The sequence below is a fragment of the Calliopsis andreniformis genome, chromosome 5, assembly GCF_051401765.1.
Source record: "Calliopsis andreniformis isolate RMS-2024a chromosome 5, iyCalAndr_principal, whole genome shotgun sequence".
In the NCBI taxonomy this organism is placed as follows: Eukaryota; Metazoa; Arthropoda; class Insecta; order Hymenoptera; family Andrenidae; genus Calliopsis; species Calliopsis andreniformis.
Window position 1 is genome coordinate 10870172 of NC_135066.1, and position 22553 is coordinate 10892724.

At 41.5% G+C, this 22553-nt stretch overlaps 1 protein-coding gene across 2 annotated transcripts in view; it reads left to right on the top strand.

Moving 5' to 3' along the window:
* LOC143178936 (angiogenic factor with G patch and FHA domains 1) overlaps positions 1–17719 on the top strand; it is a 34232-nt gene extending 16513 nt beyond the window's left edge. Inside the window, exons 9-10 of one of the 2 annotated variants that reach the window (XM_076377879.1) lie at positions 16370–16578; positions 17455–17719. In XM_076377879.1, the coding sequence (XP_076233994.1) occupies positions 16370–16519 (150 nt within the window). In that variant the 3' untranslated portion in view covers positions 16520–16578; positions 17455–17719. Of the gene's footprint in view, positions 1–16369; positions 16579–16741; positions 16798–17454 lie in introns of those variants that run through there. The other variant, XM_076377878.1, reaches the window with a different exon arrangement.
* Positions 17720–22553: the final 4834 nt, after the last annotated feature.

Consider the following 22553-nt stretch of genomic DNA (forward strand, 5'->3'; position numbering starts at 1 on the left):
CCACCGGAATCAATCTTCCGCCTAAACGATCTAACGACATGGCACATGCTCGAGAAAGAACGCGGCCCTCGAGGCCGTAATAATTATTGGAGTGGTGCGCTGATGCAAGAACCACTATACTATTTGTCATTGTAACTTTTATTATCGGAGGGATAGTGAAGAGGCATTAGCCTCAGCGATCTCACAGGCGCTACGTGTATCGAAATTTGTAAAAGACGAGAAAGAAGGCTGTTTTCAAAAAGGAGATCGGAGCATAAAGACGTATCAATTTGGAAATTTTACCAAAACATATTTAATATTTAGAAAGTTATTAAAGTACACATTAAAGTAGAGTTTGTTCCAATTTCAGTTTAGTTTTCGTTGTTTGTTAAGAGTTCTTCGATATTTCTCGACTTTTCTATCAATATGTGTGGATTGAACTAAGGTAGTGGATTGTAAAGTGGGGTAGTTTTTGGGAACTTTGGATGCACAAAATTTTCACGTAATTCATGTTAAGTCCCTGTATCTGTTTACATCTGCTGACTCGTTTCGTTGACCCAAGTACAAACGCTTTAGAAGTACACTGACTATGGATTTCCAATAATATACTCTGGCTCTGGTGTCCAGATACATAAAACGTCTAAAACCACACGCTGTGATGAAACATCTGAAAATGTAGGTTTTAGAACTTGCACTATTCTCCACCTCGCCAGTTGAATCAAATCCCCGCCCCTGGCCTCGAATTCCCAAAGTCATCCAGCCTTCCCATGAGTCGTACCGTATTCCAGGTCTCGCAATACGGGCTAATTCCCCAGCGCACGCACCCGTACAGCGTGGGCGTAGCACGTCTGGTAGGGGTGTAGGAGCGCTAAGGGGGTGAGGAAGCGGGAGTCTGTCCTCCTTTGCGCGCGTTGTGTTTTGTAACGCGAGCAGAGAATGCCAGGAAGGACTGCGACGGAGTGAATGGAGAATGCATAGGATTTATGGTACGCTAACGGAGTCGGTGGAGAACGGAACGGGGGAAAGACGGGAGGAGGGACGGCGAGAGGACAGGGTCGGGGGGGAATGTGGAAGGGAAGGAGCAGGGCAGGAGAGGACGTGGAAGGTGAAAGAGCGGAGGAGGAAGGAAAAAGGGAAAAGAGAGAAGTTGTAGCGGTGCGTTTCGTAAGGGGCGCGCGGGAGGCAACAGGTGGGAACCCACTGTCACAAATAAATCCAACACAAACGTCCCTACCGTCTAGACGCCGATCCGCTGACTAACCATGGGCACCAGATTACCGCGCGCGCGCTCACTTTCTCTCTTTTCCTCGCTCCTCTTCCCTCCCTCTCTGTCTCTGTCCCACTGTTTATTTTTTCCCCGTAACGCCGGGGCCAGTAGGCGTCTGAGGGAGCCGGGGGATGACGGTGGTGGATGGAGCGGGCCGAGGCGTGTACGCGCAGAACTGCACGGCGGGATGCATGTACTAGCGGACTGCGCGAAGGGGAGGAGAGCGTGAGAAAGATAAGAAAGCTGGCAGATAGAGGCAGACCGGAGTGAAACCGTGGAGGGGTGAGGGAGAAGAGAGAAAGAGAGAGACAGACGCCCAGGTCCACACGAGACGGCGTCAGAGATTGTGCAGGCGTCGTTACACACGTTTTCGAGCGTAAATGCACTCGCATGTAACGCGCCGCTGCCACGGAGATAGGTGCACCGCTTGGCATGCGGGTGCGCGCCGTCAGATTGGCCAGCTTGCCCGCCGCGCACGCTACAGATCGCCTGTTTACTCGGCAAACCTCTCCCCCTCCGTCACAGACAGACGCCCGCATATTCGGTTACTCGCGAATCGCTGCGAATAATCCACCGTTTTATTGGCTTTTGTTTAGCCACCGCTGTTCGTAGCCTGTCTGCGACCTGCCCTGCCTTTCGACACCTGTTATGGGTGTTTGCTGCGGGGCTGGTGTTTGACACTTATATGACGGGCCTCGTGACACGTTGATCCTGCTGGGGAATCAGTTTTCGAGGTGGATGAATATTTTATTTGAGGGGGGATCTTGTATTGTGTTAGCCATGGAATGACACTCTGGGGCCTTGCATGGCATCAGCAAAGTACTGATTTCTGTTACTGTAGCGCAAAATATTTATGTGCTACTGTTGTGTAAGTAAGTTATATACTTGGAAGTATTTCAGTGAATTTTTGCAGCATTCTTTATATGTTCTAAGTGTGTAAAACTTAGGCTAAATTTGGGAGATCCAAAAAATTTCGGTATCCAAATTCCATAATCTCTGCCTACATTGCATTGATAAGTCTAAAATGGTGACGCTAAAATCCCATTAATCCTTTCTTTTGCCACGTACCTATGGCTACATATGAATCAAAATGTGAGTCTTCTTTAAGCTCTTTATTTGCTACTGCTAAGAAATAACAATGAATGGAGTGAAGACTTGAATAGTTCTAAAATGCTAGAATATTTTCATGAAGCATATGTTTGACATGCAAAGTGCTCAAAATATAAATACACTAATGCACGCTCAAATTTCAGTAGAGTTGGGTGTCCACATTGAAATTGTCGCCTAGAAGGTCCAGATTTTGTTCCAAAAAACGGCTTAAATTGAAATACATTTCAATACTTTTGTACATCAGTTGTAAAATGCAATACCTAGCAAGAAAGACGAATGACACACCATGTGTGCAAAACATGAACTAAAACAAGAATCTCATCTCCCGAAGGATCGTCTTATAATGATGCGTTTAAACCAAACAAGTACATTCGTCCCCCACTTCAATAAAATCCAAACGACACGAGCATTCTTTCATACAGTTATCGATTTCATTCATTCACAATAATCAATGTTTACCGAAAGTGAGAGAAGAACGAGCATTCGCTCGCTTGGTCCAAACGCAGCCTAAGAAATCTCATCTCGAATGGGTTAAAAAACTGGCTACACTCGTATCCTTTCCCTGGACCTCTAAATGCAGGTACATGTAAGCCCTTAACCCATACCCGAGGCAGAACGCGAGCACATAATGCTGTGCACACAGAACGGGCGTACACGTGCGCGCATAACCACGTCGTCAGTTTAACAGTCCGTCCAACTGTGTGTACACCCACACCGGTCGCAGGGGGTACGGGTGTGCGACGTGCGGTCTGTGTACGTTCGTATGCCGACTGTCCGTAACGTTGGCCAGCTAGGAATTCAGGCAGGGGCGGTCGATTGGTCTAGACACGAGGTGTGCTGCGCACACCGTGTCCCGAGCACAATCGGCCCAGAGGCCGGCATACAAATATGTACAACGAGAGATCTATTAATTACAAGCAGCGCCAGCCGGCTCTGGCTGGTATCGACGAGCGCGAGCCAGCCTCGTGGAACGAGAACGGACGTGACGAGACAGAAAGAACGTCGGTGCAGGCTGCATTATTGCGCATGATTGAAAGTCCCTTTGGCTCCTTTGATGAAATGATTGATCGAATGATTAAACGCCACGACGTTCGCCTAGTCCAATTAAGAGCGCGGTTTCCAGCGGCCCGGTTACGTTTACCCGCGACGAGGCTCAATGGGCCGCGGATGACAAGAACGAGGATGGTCGGTTTCGCTTGCCCGCGAAGCCTTTGCATCGCGAAGGTTAATTAAAGAAGACGCGAAATCGATGCGATGGTACAATCCTTTTTTATTTTACGTTCCAATTGTTTTATGCTCGATCGACGATAAGCGTCCTCGGGTAGTTTGTCGAGGATGTCCTGCGAAGGCTTTAGTAGGTTCGATGTGGTTAGTGGCTTGAGGAGGTTTCCTGGATCTTTTACTGTGGCGGTATCAGGTCGTAAACTTTGCGGATTCTGGCTGTCGGTTTCTGAAATGATCGGAGATTGTCGTTGTTTCCGTCAGACGAATGTGATATGGCTCTGGTAAGATAAGGATTACTGTAATTCGTTTTATGAGTAATATTGGGTGGCGAAGTCTGTAGAGTTGAGATAGTACAGAAGTATCCAGATACTTCTATTTCAGAATAGTTGTGATTTTTATTCCAGGTTACAATTAGGATGACATCCTCACTGCTCTTTTTAAGTTCCATTAGCGCAAGTAAAAGACTTCAAATTCTCAAGTATACCATTTGAAAAATCTCATTTTACGAGTCACCTTTATCGAATATTATTATTAACAATTATTAAGAATTTACGAAAACATTTTGTTGAGTATTAAAATTTCTAAGTTTTTCTTTAAGTTACAAGGACATGTATTTTAACATTGATTTTTGGTTAGAACGTTCTTTCTTTTAAAATAAATTCAGGAATTGGTTTCGATAAATGGAGGGAAACAACGCATTTAAATGGCACTTACAGTCAGGTCTAATTAGCGTAACGCAAATCCTCTTTTCATCCGGATTTTCGTCCATCCGGATCAGACACGGCACCATTAAACCTGGAAGTGATTTTCAATCATACATTTATCAACTTCTCCAAATATTTCATTCAAAGTCTTCAACGAACCAGAATTCTAGTCCAGACCCAAAACCAATACTTTAAAACACAATAACACGCCACATCTGAAAGTGCATATGGAATCAGCCAGTCCTATCTACTGTAACCACGTAGATCCACGTTTCCTTCAGATGCAACTTCAGATACCAGATCTACACACTTCTTCCCTCAGAACCTCTATGCACCACCTATTAACACTTTGACTGCCACGTTGGTCATATATGACCGGCCACGGTTTCTCCTGTGACGCTACGGTGGTCATTGGTGACCGAAGCACTTGATCGTAACGAAGACTTGTTTTAATTTGTCGTTATCAATCGTAACCAAGGCGCCACAATGGTCACCTGTGACCACTAATATAAATACTCCCATGGCGTCCTGAGCGAAACATGTGATTTCAGCGTGGCAGTCAAAGTGTTAACAGTTATTCTCGGAGCCTTTTCAACCCCCGTCAATCAATCACCTCCTGAACCCTTTTCCCCGACAAGAAACGACGTATCCCCGGTGGCTGCGGAGGATCATCGCGATCAATCTGATCGGAAATTTAAAAAGGCGCAAGCCCCCGTCTCCCTGGCCCCATTGTCGTCGCTGCATGCCTCCGCTGCCGTCGCGATTATATCCCCGGCCAGATACGTTGTTGAAACGCCGTCTCGTCGGAGGTGCATATCCTAGTGGTAGTCGAAGTAAAACCGACGTATCGCCTGCGCGCACCACGCGTGATAGGTCGGCTCTCCTATCGTCGCCAGACGGCTTCCGTCTGGGTAAACACACCGACGGTACCGAGCAGCCTGGCTGGCAGGGCTTACCGACTACCTAGAGACATCCATCACAGGATTATCGCGCGACCATGCTCGCGCGCGGTCAGGACGTGCGGCCTCCTCTCTCTGTCTGCTCTGGCCAGGTCTGTCCTGTGCTCCTTCTCTCTCTCTATTCCTCTCTGTCTCTCTGTCCCTCTGTCTCTCTCCTTCCTCTTTCTCCGTCTGTCCATAAAGCCGGCAAAGCGTGCATGTACGGGCGGAATGCCGCACGTAAGACCCACGTCTGGCTAGCTGTCTGCACGCGGCTGGTCGGCGTGGTAACGATGAATCGGCGTACGCGTAAGCATTAACCTCGTCTGGGATTGACCGATAAAGTGGTTGAAGAGCGGCTGAAGAGACGGGGAAAGGACAAGAAAGAGAAATCGTGGGGGAGCGAAGCGACAGAGGCGAGGCCTCGGGGTTGGATGAAGGAGAAGAGAGGCGAGGACTCGAGAGGGAAGGAGAGATAAAGTGGGCTCGGGGCGGAGGGAAGATAAAGTGGAGGCGGATGAAATTAGGGAGAGATAAGGTGAACGCTGAATACGCGGAGGGGAACGAGATAGTGGCGAAATTGTAATAGAATATGGGAGAGGGGCGGCCGTGCGTGTGTGCGAGGATGATCTAGACACGGATTGAAGAGTTCGAGGGAGGGGAGTAGCGCAGTCATAAATGCGCACGGAAAATGTTCAATTAACGGAGGGAACCTTTAGGGCCCTTAGGGAGACGGTTGTTTGGTTCGAATCGAATTTTTGTTACTGCCTCTGGGACGGGGTGTTCTGTGTCGTCGAAGGATTGGGAGAAGGCGAGGTTGGTTTGCCTGTTGTATTAAATTCCTTCGCTACGAAAACTCGAGAGAAATACAGGATTTGTCTTGTTCAGATCCAAGTGCAGTGCATCTTCGATCCGTAGATTAGTACCTAATAAATTCCAGCCATCTGCGTATGGGTAGTTGAGGACACTTAACTCTTTGCACTCCAATTATCACTACTGACACAGCGTCCACTGATAAATTGTTTCATGAAGATGACCTCGAGGTGACCTAACAAAACTCAAGAAAACATTTTTAAAAACTTCCCTAAAAGAGTCAATCAAAGTCTATCAAGAGCCAATCAGTCCTAACAAGAATTAACCCAAAAGCTGCAATTGATTGCTGAAGATGGAATTGAGTTAAGGAATTATTAGAGATACCCATAAGTCATCAGTCTTTTTTAGAAACATAAATTAAATCAGTATACTTTTACAAGACAAGAATTAAAAAACTTTCCAACAAGATGAGTCATATAACATATTGGATTTATAATACATAAGAAGAAAAATGTGGACATACATAATACAAAAACATGTGCGTTTAATCTTGAAATAATTGATTAATTATGGGTATCTCTAATGTAAGAAGCTACAAAGGTTACGCAATTTCGAAGCAAACACAAGTAAAAACAAGACAGGGGGCAAGGGAGGATGACAGGGAAGCAACATTGCACAAACGTCGCGTCGAGTTTGGTGAGGATGTGCAGCATCTCTGTGTCTGCCCTCCATAAAGCCGCCAAAGTGTGCATGTGCAAGCCATCTGAATGCACCATGTAACGCCGCGTTTGCCTATTTGTCTATATGCTTGTCTAGGATGGATGCACGTGCATGTGTAACACGTTCCGCGAACCAGACACGTGAATGATCAACTGGCTGGCGACGATTTGTTACCCTGTTCCATGAACGTCTCGCTTAATCGTTCTTTCTCTTACGTTAATTGTGTTGTCTGAATGTAGGTACATATTTTAGACGAGCATTTTGAATTAGCGATTGCTGAAATTTCACTTAAATGACGCATCAAAATTCCAGAGTCAAGTTTTTGTATTTTTAAGAAATTCTAAGTAGAACTACAGTGACTTTAGAAATCGTTCAAATAATAGGTCGAAACATTATGAATTTCTTAATTACAATAACTTTGTGAAAAGATGTTCATTAACTTTTCTGGAGTCATACTAAAGGACGAATCCTCCAGTTTCATATCCCTAAGTTGAATTTGCACCTAGACATTTTTATGGTAAAAAGCAAATGAGAAATTAAAGATAGTTTTCCTTCAAAAAATCGTTTATCAAATAATAAAAAATCGTATATCAATTTTTATAGACCTTTTCGTAAATATAAAACTTCAGTCTTTAAATATATAGCAATTTCGATCATGAAAAAATATTCTCAAAGAAACAAGATCCATTCAAATGTTTCAGAAAAATACTGTATTCACTTTCTTGTCTGCTTTTTAACGTATAAAATCTTGTTATGCAAATTTAACTTAGAGATCTCAAAGTAAAGGATTCGCCCTCTCAAATGTCTTCAAGAAGATAAGTGTACAATTTCTTTTCAAGTTACAACAATTAAAACTAGTAATTCCATGGCCTAGTATTTGAACAATATTTGTTAGTTACTGCAAATACCTCGAATCACATCGCAAAGGTAAAAGACGTATTGCAAGAAGATAATTCATTCTCGAATGTTCCCCGCAACGAACGTAATTATCCAGCGTGTCTTCGTGGTCGCTAAATAAATGTTAACGCGCGAGTGCGCATTCACACGTGCACACGTACGAGCGTGAAGAGGATTGTCGGTGACGAGGACGAAGGTAGCCTGAGCCTCGGTTTATCTAGTTCAGTCTAGCAAGTCCAGAGTCTATAGACGACCAAACACTAATTAATTCTGTGCAAACATGCCGCGGCTCGGCGAACAGGAGATCGTTGGCTCCGATGGCTGCGCGAGAACCTTCCTCCGCTCACGAAGGAGGATTCACCGCGTTCCTGCCGTTTCATCCCGGACCTGCTTGAAGTATTTGCCGTGGAAAACGTTGACCGAAAGTAATTGGCCCACATTTTCCGTGGCCAGAGCCGTTTGGTCTTGTGGCTTTAAATAATTTCGGGGCACGTATCGCAATCAACGTGGCTCTAAACTCGCTGAGCTCGTGGACTCGTGGTCTGGAGATAGGGAATTTAATTAGAGGCAAAGAAGGGATCAAGTAGTATAAATTTAAATAGGTCTGACTCCGTCAATATTTCAGTAGTTTCAAGTTATTCTCCGCTTAGAGCGGGTGTGGATGAAAAATTAGTTTATTATTGATCTTAGATTAGAACTAGGAAGAAAATAGGAAACTGGGAAAAGGTTAGCAAGGATTAGGAAATGGGAATTTGGAATTAGGAAGAAGGGTAAAATGAAGGAACGCATAAACTCAAGGACTCTTGAGTTATGAGTCAAAGGTGGGAAAATAGAAGCTTTCAGAAAGTATTCTATACCCTGATACGTCCGACGTGGTTCAAAAGTCGCCCTACAAGTCAGCACCTTCTCAAAAGGATCATCACAAACAAAATTAATTACCTCATTCTTATCACCAAACCTGAAACACTTACGTTACATTTTCAGAATCCCACTGTTTTATAGCTAAATAATTCACAGTTGCTTGAAATACTTCGAATTCCTCAAAGAAAAATACAGTATACACTTCTAAAGTGAAATACATAAATAATAATTCTTCACAGTCAGACAACCCTTTCGAAACACTGTGCACCCCTCGCAGCCCCCAGAAGAAACGACCTTCTCTCGTCCCGCTTCGATCACAGAACCGCGAGGTTTCAAAACAGAAAGTAGACGTCTCTCTGATGGGAACGAAGCGAGTGGTGCACGTGGATGGTTTGAACTTTCGGTATGTCCGATAGAGGAAGGAAATTCCTGGGTCGAGAGGCGGCCTCCAGACACCGTCGACTCGCGTCGGTACTCGGTCGCGCCAGTTCGATGCCAGTCGTCGGCGTCCCGATAAAGCGGTGGCCAAGCAGTGGTAGGTACAATAACATATCGAGAATTCGCGGGTTCGAGCGAGCGGCAAACGGTGGTAGAGTGCCAGACGGTCTGTGCCAGTTCGAAAGTTTGTCCCGGTTTGCCCGTCTGGCATGTCGGACGAAGCGACGCGAACGCACGTGCACCGCACCTTGACAGGTTGAATATGGGCTCCGGGAGCGCGGAGACAGCATATTGGGTTCGAAACTTTGCTCGTTTACAACCAGTCGCCAGTATGTCTGCCACCGCCGACACCACCACCACCACCAACCACCGACCGCAACAGCGAAATAAACTTCGCGTCTGTTTTCTTACTCGTGCTCTCGTTAGAGCTAGTTCAGACGATGCGGTTTTTTGATCGATTCGGTCATTCCGCCGAATCGATAATAAAGCAGGGTTCACATGGTACGTTTCTGCACCGAAAATGCTACTTCAGCCTTGTTCAGATTAGTCAAGTTAGGCGAATTAAAGTGGCCTGCATGCAAGTGATTCGGGGCAATATGATCAATGTGAACGTGTTATATTAGTTGATTTGAAATGTTTCACAAACGCGTGAACGGCAAGAAAGCTGTCAGAAGTGCATGTATTGGTTGAAAAATACATAACCAAATAACCAGGGCGTATTACCTCTTTTGACGACATTTATATTATTTTTGCTTGACAGCTTGAATTCAAGTTACTTCTGAATTTGAATCACTTGAATCCAAGTAACGTAACTTGTGTGAATACAAACTTGAAAAGGGGGTACTTGAATACAAGTGGCTCGAATTCTAGTAACCTGACTAGTCTGAATAATATGTCCACTTTCTTTGTTTTTGTTCAATTCATTGTCTGAATGCTGCCTTCGGTTATTACTGATTTGGTAAAATTACCGGATGCAACATTCACATGGTTCTGTATAAACAAATAAAAACAGTAGGTACACTTAAATTTTCAGTGAAGATACAGAATCATGTGTACAGTGCCTTATGATCGATTTGGCTAAATTACAGAATCGATCAAAAAATCGCATCATCTGAACTAGCTGTTACTGTTTCTAATTTTCTTTCGAAAGCCACTAAACGATTTTTTTTTTCGTCGACGTAGAAGGCACATTATGGGAGGATGCTGATTAGGTGTCTGATTGGAGGACTTTTTTATGAGAGTAGTATAGACGTTTGGAGTGATTTCAATAATAAAGAAACGTATTTGAATATAAAATTTTAATTTTAATTTTAGTATCAAAGGATGCAATCGAAAATCCTCGGTTGTTATATCAAATAGAGAAACGCCGAATGTATTTATAAGGGAGGGGGAAAAACAAAGGGTTGACGAAAATAGGTAGCAGGTCGTAGACACCGCAGACGCGTCGACGAGTTTGCATCGTCTAATTGGTAATCACGGTACATTGCCTCCGGTCGCCCGTGTCATTTATCCAGCTGGGTTGGCCTATTTGCCTATTTTCCACCCTTTTAGTTCCTGCCTTGGCACCGTGCATCGGTTTTCGCGTTTTCACGCCACCGATTCAGCGGTTTATTGTTCATTTTATGGCCACTTTCGCAACCGAGAGGCGTGCTTTCGCATGGCCGACATTGAAGCTATGAATAAGTCACAGTCGCCGATTGTTTCGCGTCTATGAACATGCTCGACTTGTCAACAAGTTGCTAGCCTTCAACAGTACTTTGAAACACAGTTTTTTTTCTGTTTTTTTCCCCTTCACTGAGAACTTAAGCCAGGGAGGCCGAAATATTTGGGTACAAATGTCTGGAGAATTAGTCTACTATTTTTATTTCTGATGGCTTTTAAGGGTTTTAAAGTTAACTTTAAATAAAATTTATTTTTAGGAGTAAAGGATACGGTATTACACTTCGAGATTAAATTTGCAACAAATTACAATTATAGTTCAAATTAAGGTATTAAACAAATACTTATAAATTTTAGATTTATACATTCTATAACTGTTGAACTATTTCTTTAGTTATCAGGCAAAACGGTATAACTGACTTGTTTTTAGTTTCAATACTGTCACATGGTGACTTCTTTAATCCTTATTTTTAATTAAAAAAATTCTTCTACATCTTTTCTTCATTCTAAAAAATATAAGTTCTAAAAATTAAGGCCTTAACTCGAATTGTTTAAAAATCTGACATAGGTCATCTCGTCTTACGTCTACACATTTATCTTTAAGAATTTTCAAACTCGCAACCTTCACATTTTCATCAAAGTCTCAGTCTGGCAACATTCTGTGTCGCCAGACCTAAATCATTAAACCTCGTCTCGTTAATCATGCTCCTCGAGTTGCCACCGATCCATCGTGATTTAATTATTCGGCTAATATCGCCTCGACCCGGCTGCAGTTCAATTTATGCTGCAGGAGAATTTCTCATAAAACAGCCACGGGTATCTGGGTCACGACACTCGATCGGTCCCTTGATGAAAAATAATTTAAAGCGATCGAACGTCGCTCGGTCGCCGCTTGATGTCTATGTTTGACGCGAGACAGGGCTCCTCTCGGCTCAGCCACCGATTTATATCCGTCTGAATGGCGCATAAGAGAAGAAGCGAGCTGCTAGATCGTCCCACAGACACTTTTAATCCGTTTTCAATAAGTAATCCGGGTGTCGTCTCGACCATCTGTCCATTGTGAACGGCTGTGACAAGTTCAGACGCGGACGGTCGATGGCCCAAGTATCGTCTCTTCTTTAAAAGATTGGATCAAGCCAATCAGTGTTTGTAAATCCCAATCAGGCGTGAGTATATTTCAATCGGCGATAGATAAACAGGTTTCTTTCTTGTTGTATTTCATTTCTTTGGGGGAAATGAACCCATGCTTCATTCGGTTATCGGTCGTTGGACTTCTGTGGGGTTATCGAGTATTTATTGCTATCATGGTACTCTAGTTTTCGGGACAAGAAAAATGGGAGTTTTAGTTTCAGATCTTTTACGTCCGCATTATTGCAAGCACTGAGCGAAATTTTAATTAGTGGATTTGAGTTGCGTTGAGGTGGAAGCATTTGTTGAGTGTTATTCAATCATTATATGAAACCTCAAGTTATGTCAATCTTCGATGACTTAAATTCTGCTAAACTTAATATTCGATTATTCTGAATAGTGAGATATGTGTTTAATAAAGAATATGAATTGCTTCTTGTATTTTAAAGATACTTTCTGTGAAAAAAATACTAAGTTTTGGAGCGGTGAGTTGGGAGTAGATTATACCACCTTTGACACAGACATAGTCTGACTACTGTTAAAGCAGGTTGAAGACCTAGGCTCGAGTAGTGCTTCCAATTTCAAGTGATATCTGCTGATTCTATTAAAGAAAAATATCATATTTACTGTATTTTATTCCAGTATTTTTCATTTATGTTGTTTTATATTAATTAGTAATGCCTTTAATAGATCAAACTTGAATTTTACAATTGAATTTATAAATAAGAAATTATAGGCCTAGAAAGTTAAGCATACGCTTTTACCCCACCTTTCCCTACATATTGAGAACAGAGAATCTTCTACAGTACATCGGTATCTCTGCCAAATGTACCACACGTCCCAAGGAATAGCGCAGAGTACATAGATCGACGATCCTGTTAATCGAGCATCGTTCTTTCCGTGCACGGACGTGCCACGAAATTCATGCTGGAGGAAAACGGCGTTCCGCGTCCGCCGACCGACCAATTCCAATCGAGACAGCGTTCCATCGAGGAGATTAATCATTTTCGTGACATAAATCGGGTAAAATGTATTCGCGAGGTCCGTTCTGCGGAATAGACCGACGTTCGCGCGAGTGGGAGAGAGAGGATCGAGCGAGCGCCAGTTATAATATATATAAGTGGTCTAGACAGGCCAGACGGATGCATCATCGCCATCATCGTCGAGCGAGAAAGCGAAACTCGAGTCGGGCCGTTTTGCTCCTGAACGTCTCGCGAGCTCGTCAATCGAGTAACGAGCGCTCATTTTACGCGGCACGATAACGCGCGTCTGTCGCCCGATCCATGATCCCGTTCTCGTCTTTCTTCCTCTGGCCCTCCCTCTCGGCCTCCCTTTCGTGAATCCTCTATCGGTCGTTTCTTCTTGTTATCCGAGGAAGAAGCACGCGACGGTGACGAAAGACGCCAGCCGATGGAGGAGCAGCTTTCGATACACGAGCCTCGTCGCCTTGCCACGGACGCGTAACAAACAAGAGCTACTGAAGATAGAGTGCTAGGAAGAGTCTTGTGTCATGCTGACATATACCTTAAGAGGGATATGTCAGTACCGATTCTCATCGATTTTAATCGAATTTGGTAGGATTATAGATCCACGTGAGCAACAATCGTAACTGGAGTTATAGCCATAGCTGACCAGCCAGATGTGAAGAAAATAAATGGAAAGTTTGGGAAAGCTGCTTAGTCAGGTATACTCGAGTAATACAGTGGCTGAAGTAACAGCAACTGTGGCATAGTGGTGAACGTGGAAATATTTTTTAGGAAGTGTGTACCCTTCCTGTGTCTCGTGTAACCACGATTTTTCAGGCTTTTCCTATGACTTTAGAAGAGAATGTTCCTAGCAAACATTAGTTAGTTTCAAATAGACTCCAAATTGCTCTATTAAAAATGCCCAAAAATGTTTTTTTCAAGAGAAAATCGAGTTGAACTTGTTTTTTAAATGGTATCTTATATTTTTTATTTTATGTTATTGTACCTCATATTGTACCTCACGAATTCAATAACCTACTCTATCATGCCTTGTGTATATTCCTAGGTGTAAGGAAACTGTTAATTACTATATAAATATAGTATTACATTTTCTCTAGGAGTATTATGAAGTATTATAATGGATACAGGATTTCCAAAGTGCCAAAAACACTTGATAAATATACATACAGTCTCTTGTTGTTATAAAATCTGGACCATATGGGGTTTTCATTTTTTGGATTTATTATCTGAGTTTCTTTCACCTTCTACCCTGATGGCATTTTTGCTCACAAAAATTGCTATATTTACTCAAGATCCGTCGGAACTATATTAATTATTCTATTTCATCGTTTCTTACCTTGCTCTTACCTTAGCACGCCACTCCTGCGGCTTGATGAATTCAACGTAGGCCAAAGTAAGAACACTTGGCTCGATTAAGGCCTGAAAACTACTCACGCTGGTGCATTCGGCGGCCACTTAAAAAATTTCAAACGAGCTTCTTTCAAGGCGTAAGGAGCGTGCAAAGGAACGCTGTAAAGCGCTTCTGGCGATTCTCTGAGCTAGACCTCTAATAAGTAGAGAGAGATTTTTGCACAATTTTTAATACCTGGTGTCAAATAATATAAATCTTACTAGGAGGTTTATTTCATCAGTTTACAAGTATCCCTAATCTATTTCATCTGTGACAGAAGCATATCATTTATTTTCTTCAGAAATTTTGTCCAATCATACATTGGGTAACACTCGATTAAAAATATAATATCACACTGATAATATGTGAGGTCGAAAGAAGAATTTGTTTGAAATTTGTCAATTTACTTTTAACACTGAAATGTAGCAGAATAAGTTGTCTGATATAAGATTTAAGAACATATTAGTAACAAATTCAAGAAAATTTTCTGACGAGCCTATCACAAAAAATGCCTCGATCTAAATTTACTTCTCTAATTCCTATATACCACAAATTACGTCGCAATAACGTGACAGACAAAAAGTGACAGTGATAAATATTTCCAAACCATTTGTTTTTATTACAAGAAGAGGGTCACCTTGATTGTTTTCAATGGAATCGCGTCATGTTTTCCTGAACGTAACTTGGAGGAGATTAAAATAAACAGAACAGCAGCCTTTTAAAAAAAAATCAGGTTATTAAAAACTGTCCCCACATGAATCAACACTTTCTCGAATGATCACAAACTCCAGAATAGATACTTTACGGTATAGAAAACCGCGATGTAAATTTACTAATTCGAATGATTCTCGACGGAACGTTCGATTAAAAATTCAATCCTGTTCCCAACTAATTATCATTTTTCGTTGTCACAGACAGGCTCGAGGATTTTCTCCGAGATCTCTGTCTCCGTGCTAGAGTCGGACCTTGTTTTCGTGGTTCTCGGCCAGGCGCACAGGGTAGATCCTTTCTTCTTATTTCCTTTCTGCGCTCTCTTCTTTCCATTCTCTCGTTTTCGTCTTTTTCCCCTTTCGGCCAAGTAAGTCAAGTGTCGACGACGGTAGATAGGGGCCTCATTTACAAGCCAGACGGGGGAAGGCCACTTGGCCCAAATACGCCTCGAGAGAGGGTGTTCTGCCCACTGGATGCGACTCAAAACTTAAAATAACCCTTTCTCTCTCTGTCCCCGTCTCCTGTCCTCTTATTCTCCCTCTTTCCCTCCCGTCGCTTCCACTCGATAAGAGCGAGCGTCAGACAGAGTTTCGCTTCCTCGTTCGACCTCTCGGATATTTTTCGCATTCGTTTCGGCGGGTTGCATCGAGAATCGACCCGGGAGACAAACAATACAATTAGGCGAACAGACGTTATGGTTGAACAGGATTGACCTCCGACGATCCTGACCGAGGATGATACTTTTCTGGGGAAGTCGCTCGATCGAGACGGTCTACAGTGAAGGGAATCAGTGCTCCGAGATATTAAACATTTGTAACGAGAATATTGAACTGTATCTTGGACGTGGAGAATCGAAAGGAAGGGGGTGTTCGAGGAGGAGGAAGAAAGCTTCTAGATAGCACACGACGTCTTAAAAACGTCTATTTTATGTCTGTTTTATGCTTGAACGTCTTATGATATAATTTGGATGTCTTAAAAACATCCAACAGCGTATATCTTCAAGACTTGCGAAATTTACCTGCATAAGATATCTTAAAGACGTCTTATTGTGGCATATTGTTGAAAATAGGCACAGATTAATCACGATAGTTCTAGTGTTAAATATGTGAATATTTATATCTTCCTGTTTCTGAATATTTGTATATGTGAATATTACGTATCTGAAAATTTGCAAATTTGACTTTTTGAAAATATAAAATTCGTCAAAATTGAAAATTTGAGTATTCGAAGATTTGAAAATGCATATATTTGGACATTAAAAGTTAAAAAATTCTTATATTTAAATATTTGAATATTTGAAATCGTTTCTGTTGAAAGAACCAAACATGTAGCATTTTATAATTGCACACAGTTAGTATCTTCCTTTATTGTTCTACCTTCGACTCGACCAATAGAATTTTCACTGCCGTTAAATATCATGGTTTGCATCCGACCTAGGGGGCGCAAGGAGACGTGTTAATGGAAACTGATTGCATGTATAGGTGTAATAATTTTGTTGCTCGCTATTTGATCGACTCATGTTTACGACGGTGGTTCGTTTGCAGGTACCTATGACTAATAATCCTAGCAAAACTGGTCTTGGAGCAGCGAGCGAGTTCCCTACGATCGAGCTGGATTCCACGACTGAGAAGAAGCAGGCTTTGTGGCGGAAGACTCAGCAGCGTTATAAAGAAATAACTGATCAGCCGCAATAATCACGCCGCGAACGTTTTGCTGATGAAGAATGGTTCAAGGTTTTTCGCAACTGGTCACGGTAAGCGAAGATATTTTTTTTTGTTATAAAGTCACCACAAAGCGAAACGGAAAGGAAAGCCTTAGAAATATTACGAGGATGCACTGTGCAGGTGTGTCACGTAATTTTCAAATTTCTAGTCAGGTGGTAAAACCTAACATTTCATGATTTTCTAATTTTTCAGCACAGTGATTTTCAAGTCAGATAAATTATTAGGTACACCCACATATTATGAACTGCCATCTTGTCTTTTCTTAAACGAAGTGATATGTGTATAGGTATCATCTTTTGCAAACTGTGAGATCTCATTTGCTATAGATACAGGCTTTGCCATCTGACTACAGCAATAATACAATATTATTTATGACACTGTATACAATTGTATACAAAGAAAGAGAAGTTCGAAATAGTACAAAATATTCTAAGAATAAATGAAACAATGTAAAAGTTTGTTGAATTGTAAATTAAAAATGGGAAGACATTGGTATACGAAATGAATTTGTTATGAATGGTTCATTCGGGTTCTTTTTTCAAATCTAGTAAATGTTATTACGTTTAATAATTTTCTTTGTCTATTTACGTATGTGTTACGTAATAGTGTATGAATGGTTATTGAATTTAATTGTTATAAATAAATTTGAAATATACAGTACTAAGGTATGTGAGAAATACAGTTTTCTTAACTTTCATCTACTGTTATATTTATAAATGAAACTCAAAATAAAAACAATACTAAATTTTCTTGAAATTATTATTTTCAGTGTTTTACATAAAGAATGAGATTATGAATGTGACACGATTTTTTAATTAGTTTCGTTAATTTTTGATTCTTTACCTATAGTACATTTTTGTAGAGTCTTATTGCCACTTTTTTACTACATCACTATTATTTGAAAGGCTGTTTCCTCAAGTAGATCGACATGCAGAGAGGTGTTTTCCCCTGATTTATTTGATTCCTTCACAAAGTGTTAGAAGAAACGACAATCGGCGAGTTAACGAGGGAAGTTTTTCAGAGACGTAACATAGTTCTTAGCTCTGATAATGAGCTGTGAAATCACTTGTACAGGAAATGCTGTACAACTCGACTATGTGTTTAATTTACAGCCAGCATCGCGCAGCTCTATAATTGTAAGCTTATTTGTGTAATAAATAATACATTATAATCACGAAAACATTAGACTGTAATGATATTATCTTTAATTACTAGTCCTACAAAACGTTCAGTTAATTTACCATTATTTATGTACATACAAAGCTTACAAAAAAGTGTGCCTATCTTCAGAAATGTGTAATTCAGCTAAGGATTTTCTCGATGAAGAAAAAATTCACGTAAGAAATAAGTCTTTTCAGCACTGTACCTTTCATTTCATCTGTGCATAGAATATCCAACTCAAAATCCTCCTGTTTTCATTCTTGAGAAATTTTATTCGTCAATTAAAATATTGTGAAAGAGTGAACTACTTTTATAATGCAAATTTAATAATCGACAGGTTGGACTTATTCTCTGGCTATCGACAATCAGCTCTCTTGATTTCTAGCTCACGTTAATGAACTGTCTCGACTTTTATCTATTTTTTCTCTTTTTAATTCTCTGTCCTGTACATATCTATAACAATTTATGTTCATACTTTTACGTGCAAAGTGGCTATATTCCCATTGAATCGAATAAATAGATAAAAGAAACTTCAGAAATGTTTGAAATTTGGATCAAAATCGAAATCCAGAAGCACCAAAAAATAATAATTAGAGGGTGCAAGGTATTCGATCACAGTAGCTCGATTAGAAATACGAATGATGGGAGAGGAATCGCGTGGTATTAGAAAATAATAATTGGGAACAGGGGAACGGATTTTTTGCTCGACTCGAGCGTGGAGGATCCGAGCTAGACCCGTTCGTTTCATCCAAGACACGGTTCGTTTCTCTAGACAGTCCGGTGCACTGGCTGATATTTATAAAGCAAACTTCACGGTGCAAAGACCTCGGCCAAGTGTACGGAGCGAAGCCGTAAGTTTAGGCCAAGCCCTTAACTCCTTCGGCACATCGTGCGGTTTTCATAATAAACTACTTCCAGCGTGGCTCGATCTTCATTATTTTTACGGCCACGCGCAGCCACGCCGCCGTTTCCCCGTGATCCACGCTGGCTCCAACGACAACTACGAACGTTCATTTTGATCGTACCGCGAGGAAGAATGAGAAACTCCAGCTGTGATTTAAACGAGATACGACGTTTTGCCTAGGGACCTTAATTGGGGAATTACCGCGACGGTGGAGCATGAAGCTGGTTTCTCCGAGAGGAGAAAAACTATTTTTGTTTCGTGTGTTTTATTTGATGAGCGCTTTCGCAGGAATTTAGATCGATTAGTGAACGTGTTGGTGTAAGAACGCACTTAATATTTCTTGCTATTTTTATTGGCTATTTATTTCTTTTACATTCACTGCTTTAGTTTTCCAAATTGAACGATTAAAATTAGTGAGAATTGTGAGAATTATAAACGTCAGTACTGTGTCGCTTAGCGTTTTCTTCTTCTTGTAAGGTACTTAAGTGATAGTTCTGCATTGATTTGAGGACTCTTTAGAAATCTGAAATAAAGGTAGTGGGAGGTACTGTTGAGCTTACATCGAATATAGAATCGAATTTTCGCGCTGTCTGACTTGGAATTTATTCTACTGATTTCTCTGTATCTAGACTTGTGCATATTCTACTGATTTCTTTGCGTCTGGCTTAAAGTAAAACATATAAGAGAAGCAATAGCTTATCACTTAAATTATGTCTCACTACCAGCTATTAAATTTCACGTACAAATATCAAAATACGTAACAATTATTTGCTAATTTTCTGGAACAAACAAATACATTTCATATATATATTTCATCTCTAAACTGATCAGAAATTGGGTTCTGATCAGCACCTGGGTCCTCGAAACAGTTTTTACATTACTATTTAACTTTCCATCACCATTCTATTCCATTCCCATTGCCATCACACCCAATATGCACAACTCTAAATAACAGAAATCGTGAATATTCGACGTTCAGCTAATCGAGGCTCCGCTGCATCCCATCCTTCCACTGGCAGTAGCCAAACATAGCCCGAGATCCCACAGAGCCGCACCTCCGCGTAAGTCATCAAGTTCAGGGGTAAATAGTTTCCAAGAACGCGCTGCAGTCTTTCACGGGCCGGTGAAATATGCCCGTCATACTTTTCAAAGTAATCCTCAGCTGTTCGCGAGCGGAAGAGACCCAGCGGTCCGTCTCGCGCGAGACACTTTCATGCGCTCGATAAATCCCTCCTGTCGCCCCTCTCCGTCTATAGTCCTGCTAAACTGGCGATCCTACGTGGCCGATAACGGATACAGGAAGGTCCCGTCTCCCTGGCGGCCGCGGCTGCTCCACGGTTCTCGGATAGAGGGTATCGCCGTGGAGTGACCCTCTGCTGTTCGATGATTAAAGCGGCCAATCCGTTTCTTTGCTTGTCACCGCCGTGTTTCCTGCCACTCGTCTTCGTGTTTTACGACGCCCGTGTCTCACGGGTTAAGCCCGTTTACGAGCGCCTCCGTTAGAAACGGCAGCCGTACGTCGGCGCGTTCATTAATTTCAACCGGCGGGCAGCATCGCGCCGAGCAATTACCAGCAGCTTCGTGACAGCTGATCAAAGCACGCGATCAGCGTTCGCAGTCCTCTGCCCCGATGGCTTTCGGAAGATCCCGACGCCTCGGGGTGCACCGACTCGCCGTGAAGCTGTTTAATTGGTTTCCCTCGGGACCTGGGACTTTTGCTTCGGTGGCATTGCAAATTTCGAGGTTGGCCCGCGAGTTAATCGAATAGGCGAACTGAGGGACAGTATGGCCAGCTCGAACGGTTCTGGCTGCGTCGATGCTTTCTATGTTTCTTTCTGTTGTTCAGTGGCTCTCGTGTAGGAGAGAGATAGAGAGAGCATCGAGGTGGTCAGATTCGTCTGAGGTAGGTGTACGAGTGCAAAATTTGAGTGCTTCGCTGAGGCAACAACGAGCAACAACTGGAAATGTGATCTTTAGACTTATACTGTTGTTCAACTTACTGATTCGATTCGATTTTGCGTTGAGAACTGATGTAAATGATGTCTGTAATGATCGAAGCGGCTCCTTGAAATTTTGGAATAATTTTAACCTTGATTTGAGAGAAATAAATTAAACGAGATACTTAAAACAATTTTATTTTTCATTGATCGTAGGATAATAGTAATAGTCATTTTTAAGATTCGATTCGGAGTGAAGTGACACGTTTTACCTTTGTAAATATACGGAGATATTTGATAGAACGTAAAATTCGCGCTGACAGGATCGAGTTACCAGGAATGAAAGCGCAACACCGCGCAACAATTATATACAGCGTCGTAAACACGAATTGTTTCGTGAAACGATGCTTCTACGGAGGATAATTCGAGATACTGGACATGATCGTATTTCTGCCGGTTACGCGCGCACCCTCCTCTTCCGGTTATTCGTGATTCATAGGTGTGAACAGGGATACGTTGCGAGTTTGTAACTGTCAAGATAATTAGCCCTGACACGGGCTAAGAAATCGAGCGTTACGTTTTCTCAGAATTCGTTTTCGACATTAGGGACGATGTTCCTTGAGTATTCAAATTTATTCTATTCTCTAAATAATACTTATAGATTTATATTATCGGCTCTCTAATGATTGAAGAGAATGAAAGAGTAAATGTTTGTTTTGAGTTGTTGCAAAATGTGATACATGCCTGAAGTTTAGATTTGCATTATGTTAAAATTGAACAAGTAGAAGTGTACGTTTAGTAATTGAATTTTTTTAGAACAGGTTTTATAAAAAGAGTTAATCTCTTCGATGTGAAACCTTTTATTAGATATTAACAAGTAGACTGTGGATATTTATGCAAATTTCTATTTTCATAGACGCAATTAGAGAAATGGAAGTTAATTAAATCTTTAACGGTGTTTGACGAGTATACTCGTCGCGAGAAAATGATCACTTTTAGGGTAATGACGAATATGCTCGTCATGTGAACAAATAAAATACCGTTTGTAGTACTTGTCATTTTATTATAATTAATACAAATTCAGTAAGTGGATTTACTCTGCATTTGACAAATATACTCGTCATCGCTCGATTTTATTTACGCAGGCAGATATAATTTACTGTAAATTTGAATTAATCGTAATAAAATGGTAACTTATTTATTCACCTTATTTTATTTATTCACCTAACAAGTATATTCGTCAAGCACCCTTAAAGGGTTAAAGACTTGTTTCACCCTTGAAATATTCTAAACAATAATTCCTACATTTTTCTGTATTACACAGATTTTGTACTTTTTTGCACATTGAAATTTGTCACAAATGTATCAGAATCTTAATCTGTAATAAAGTACAAAATACAGACAACATAGTACATACAAAAACATGTAAAATATCAACAGCAAAGGCATTACGATATTTAAAGAACGACTCGGGTAATTACTTAACTTTTGTTCTTTACAACGAATTTATAAAAGTTTGATTTTACATAAAAATCTGTAGTCCAGTAATAACGATGCACATCTCAAGTTCAATTCGATAATATGTTCATAAAGCATGAAGGATTACGGAAACCTCGACCAAGCCCTAATAACAGCCGCATGAAACATTTTTCCGGTGTTCCCGGAACAGAGGGAATATTTCAGCCAATAAAGCTGCGCAAGTGGGGCGTTGCATACGAGAAGATAGGCCTAGGAAAATTAGCCTGTGTGCCCACAGAAGCGTGGATGGTTGAATTATCGCCGTCTGTGAATCATTCTCGGATTTACTCGACGGCTGTATTAATCAAGCTCTCGTGTCGTCGACCATCCCCCTTCCTCATCTCGCTGTGCTCTTTCTCCGAAGAAACTAGCGATCTCACGAATTTACGAGACCCACAAATCTGTGTTAATAACCGTGCGTACACGTTGCACGCGTATACCCATCAACCACTCGATATACGCTCTCCTGATAAGTTGATGTCCC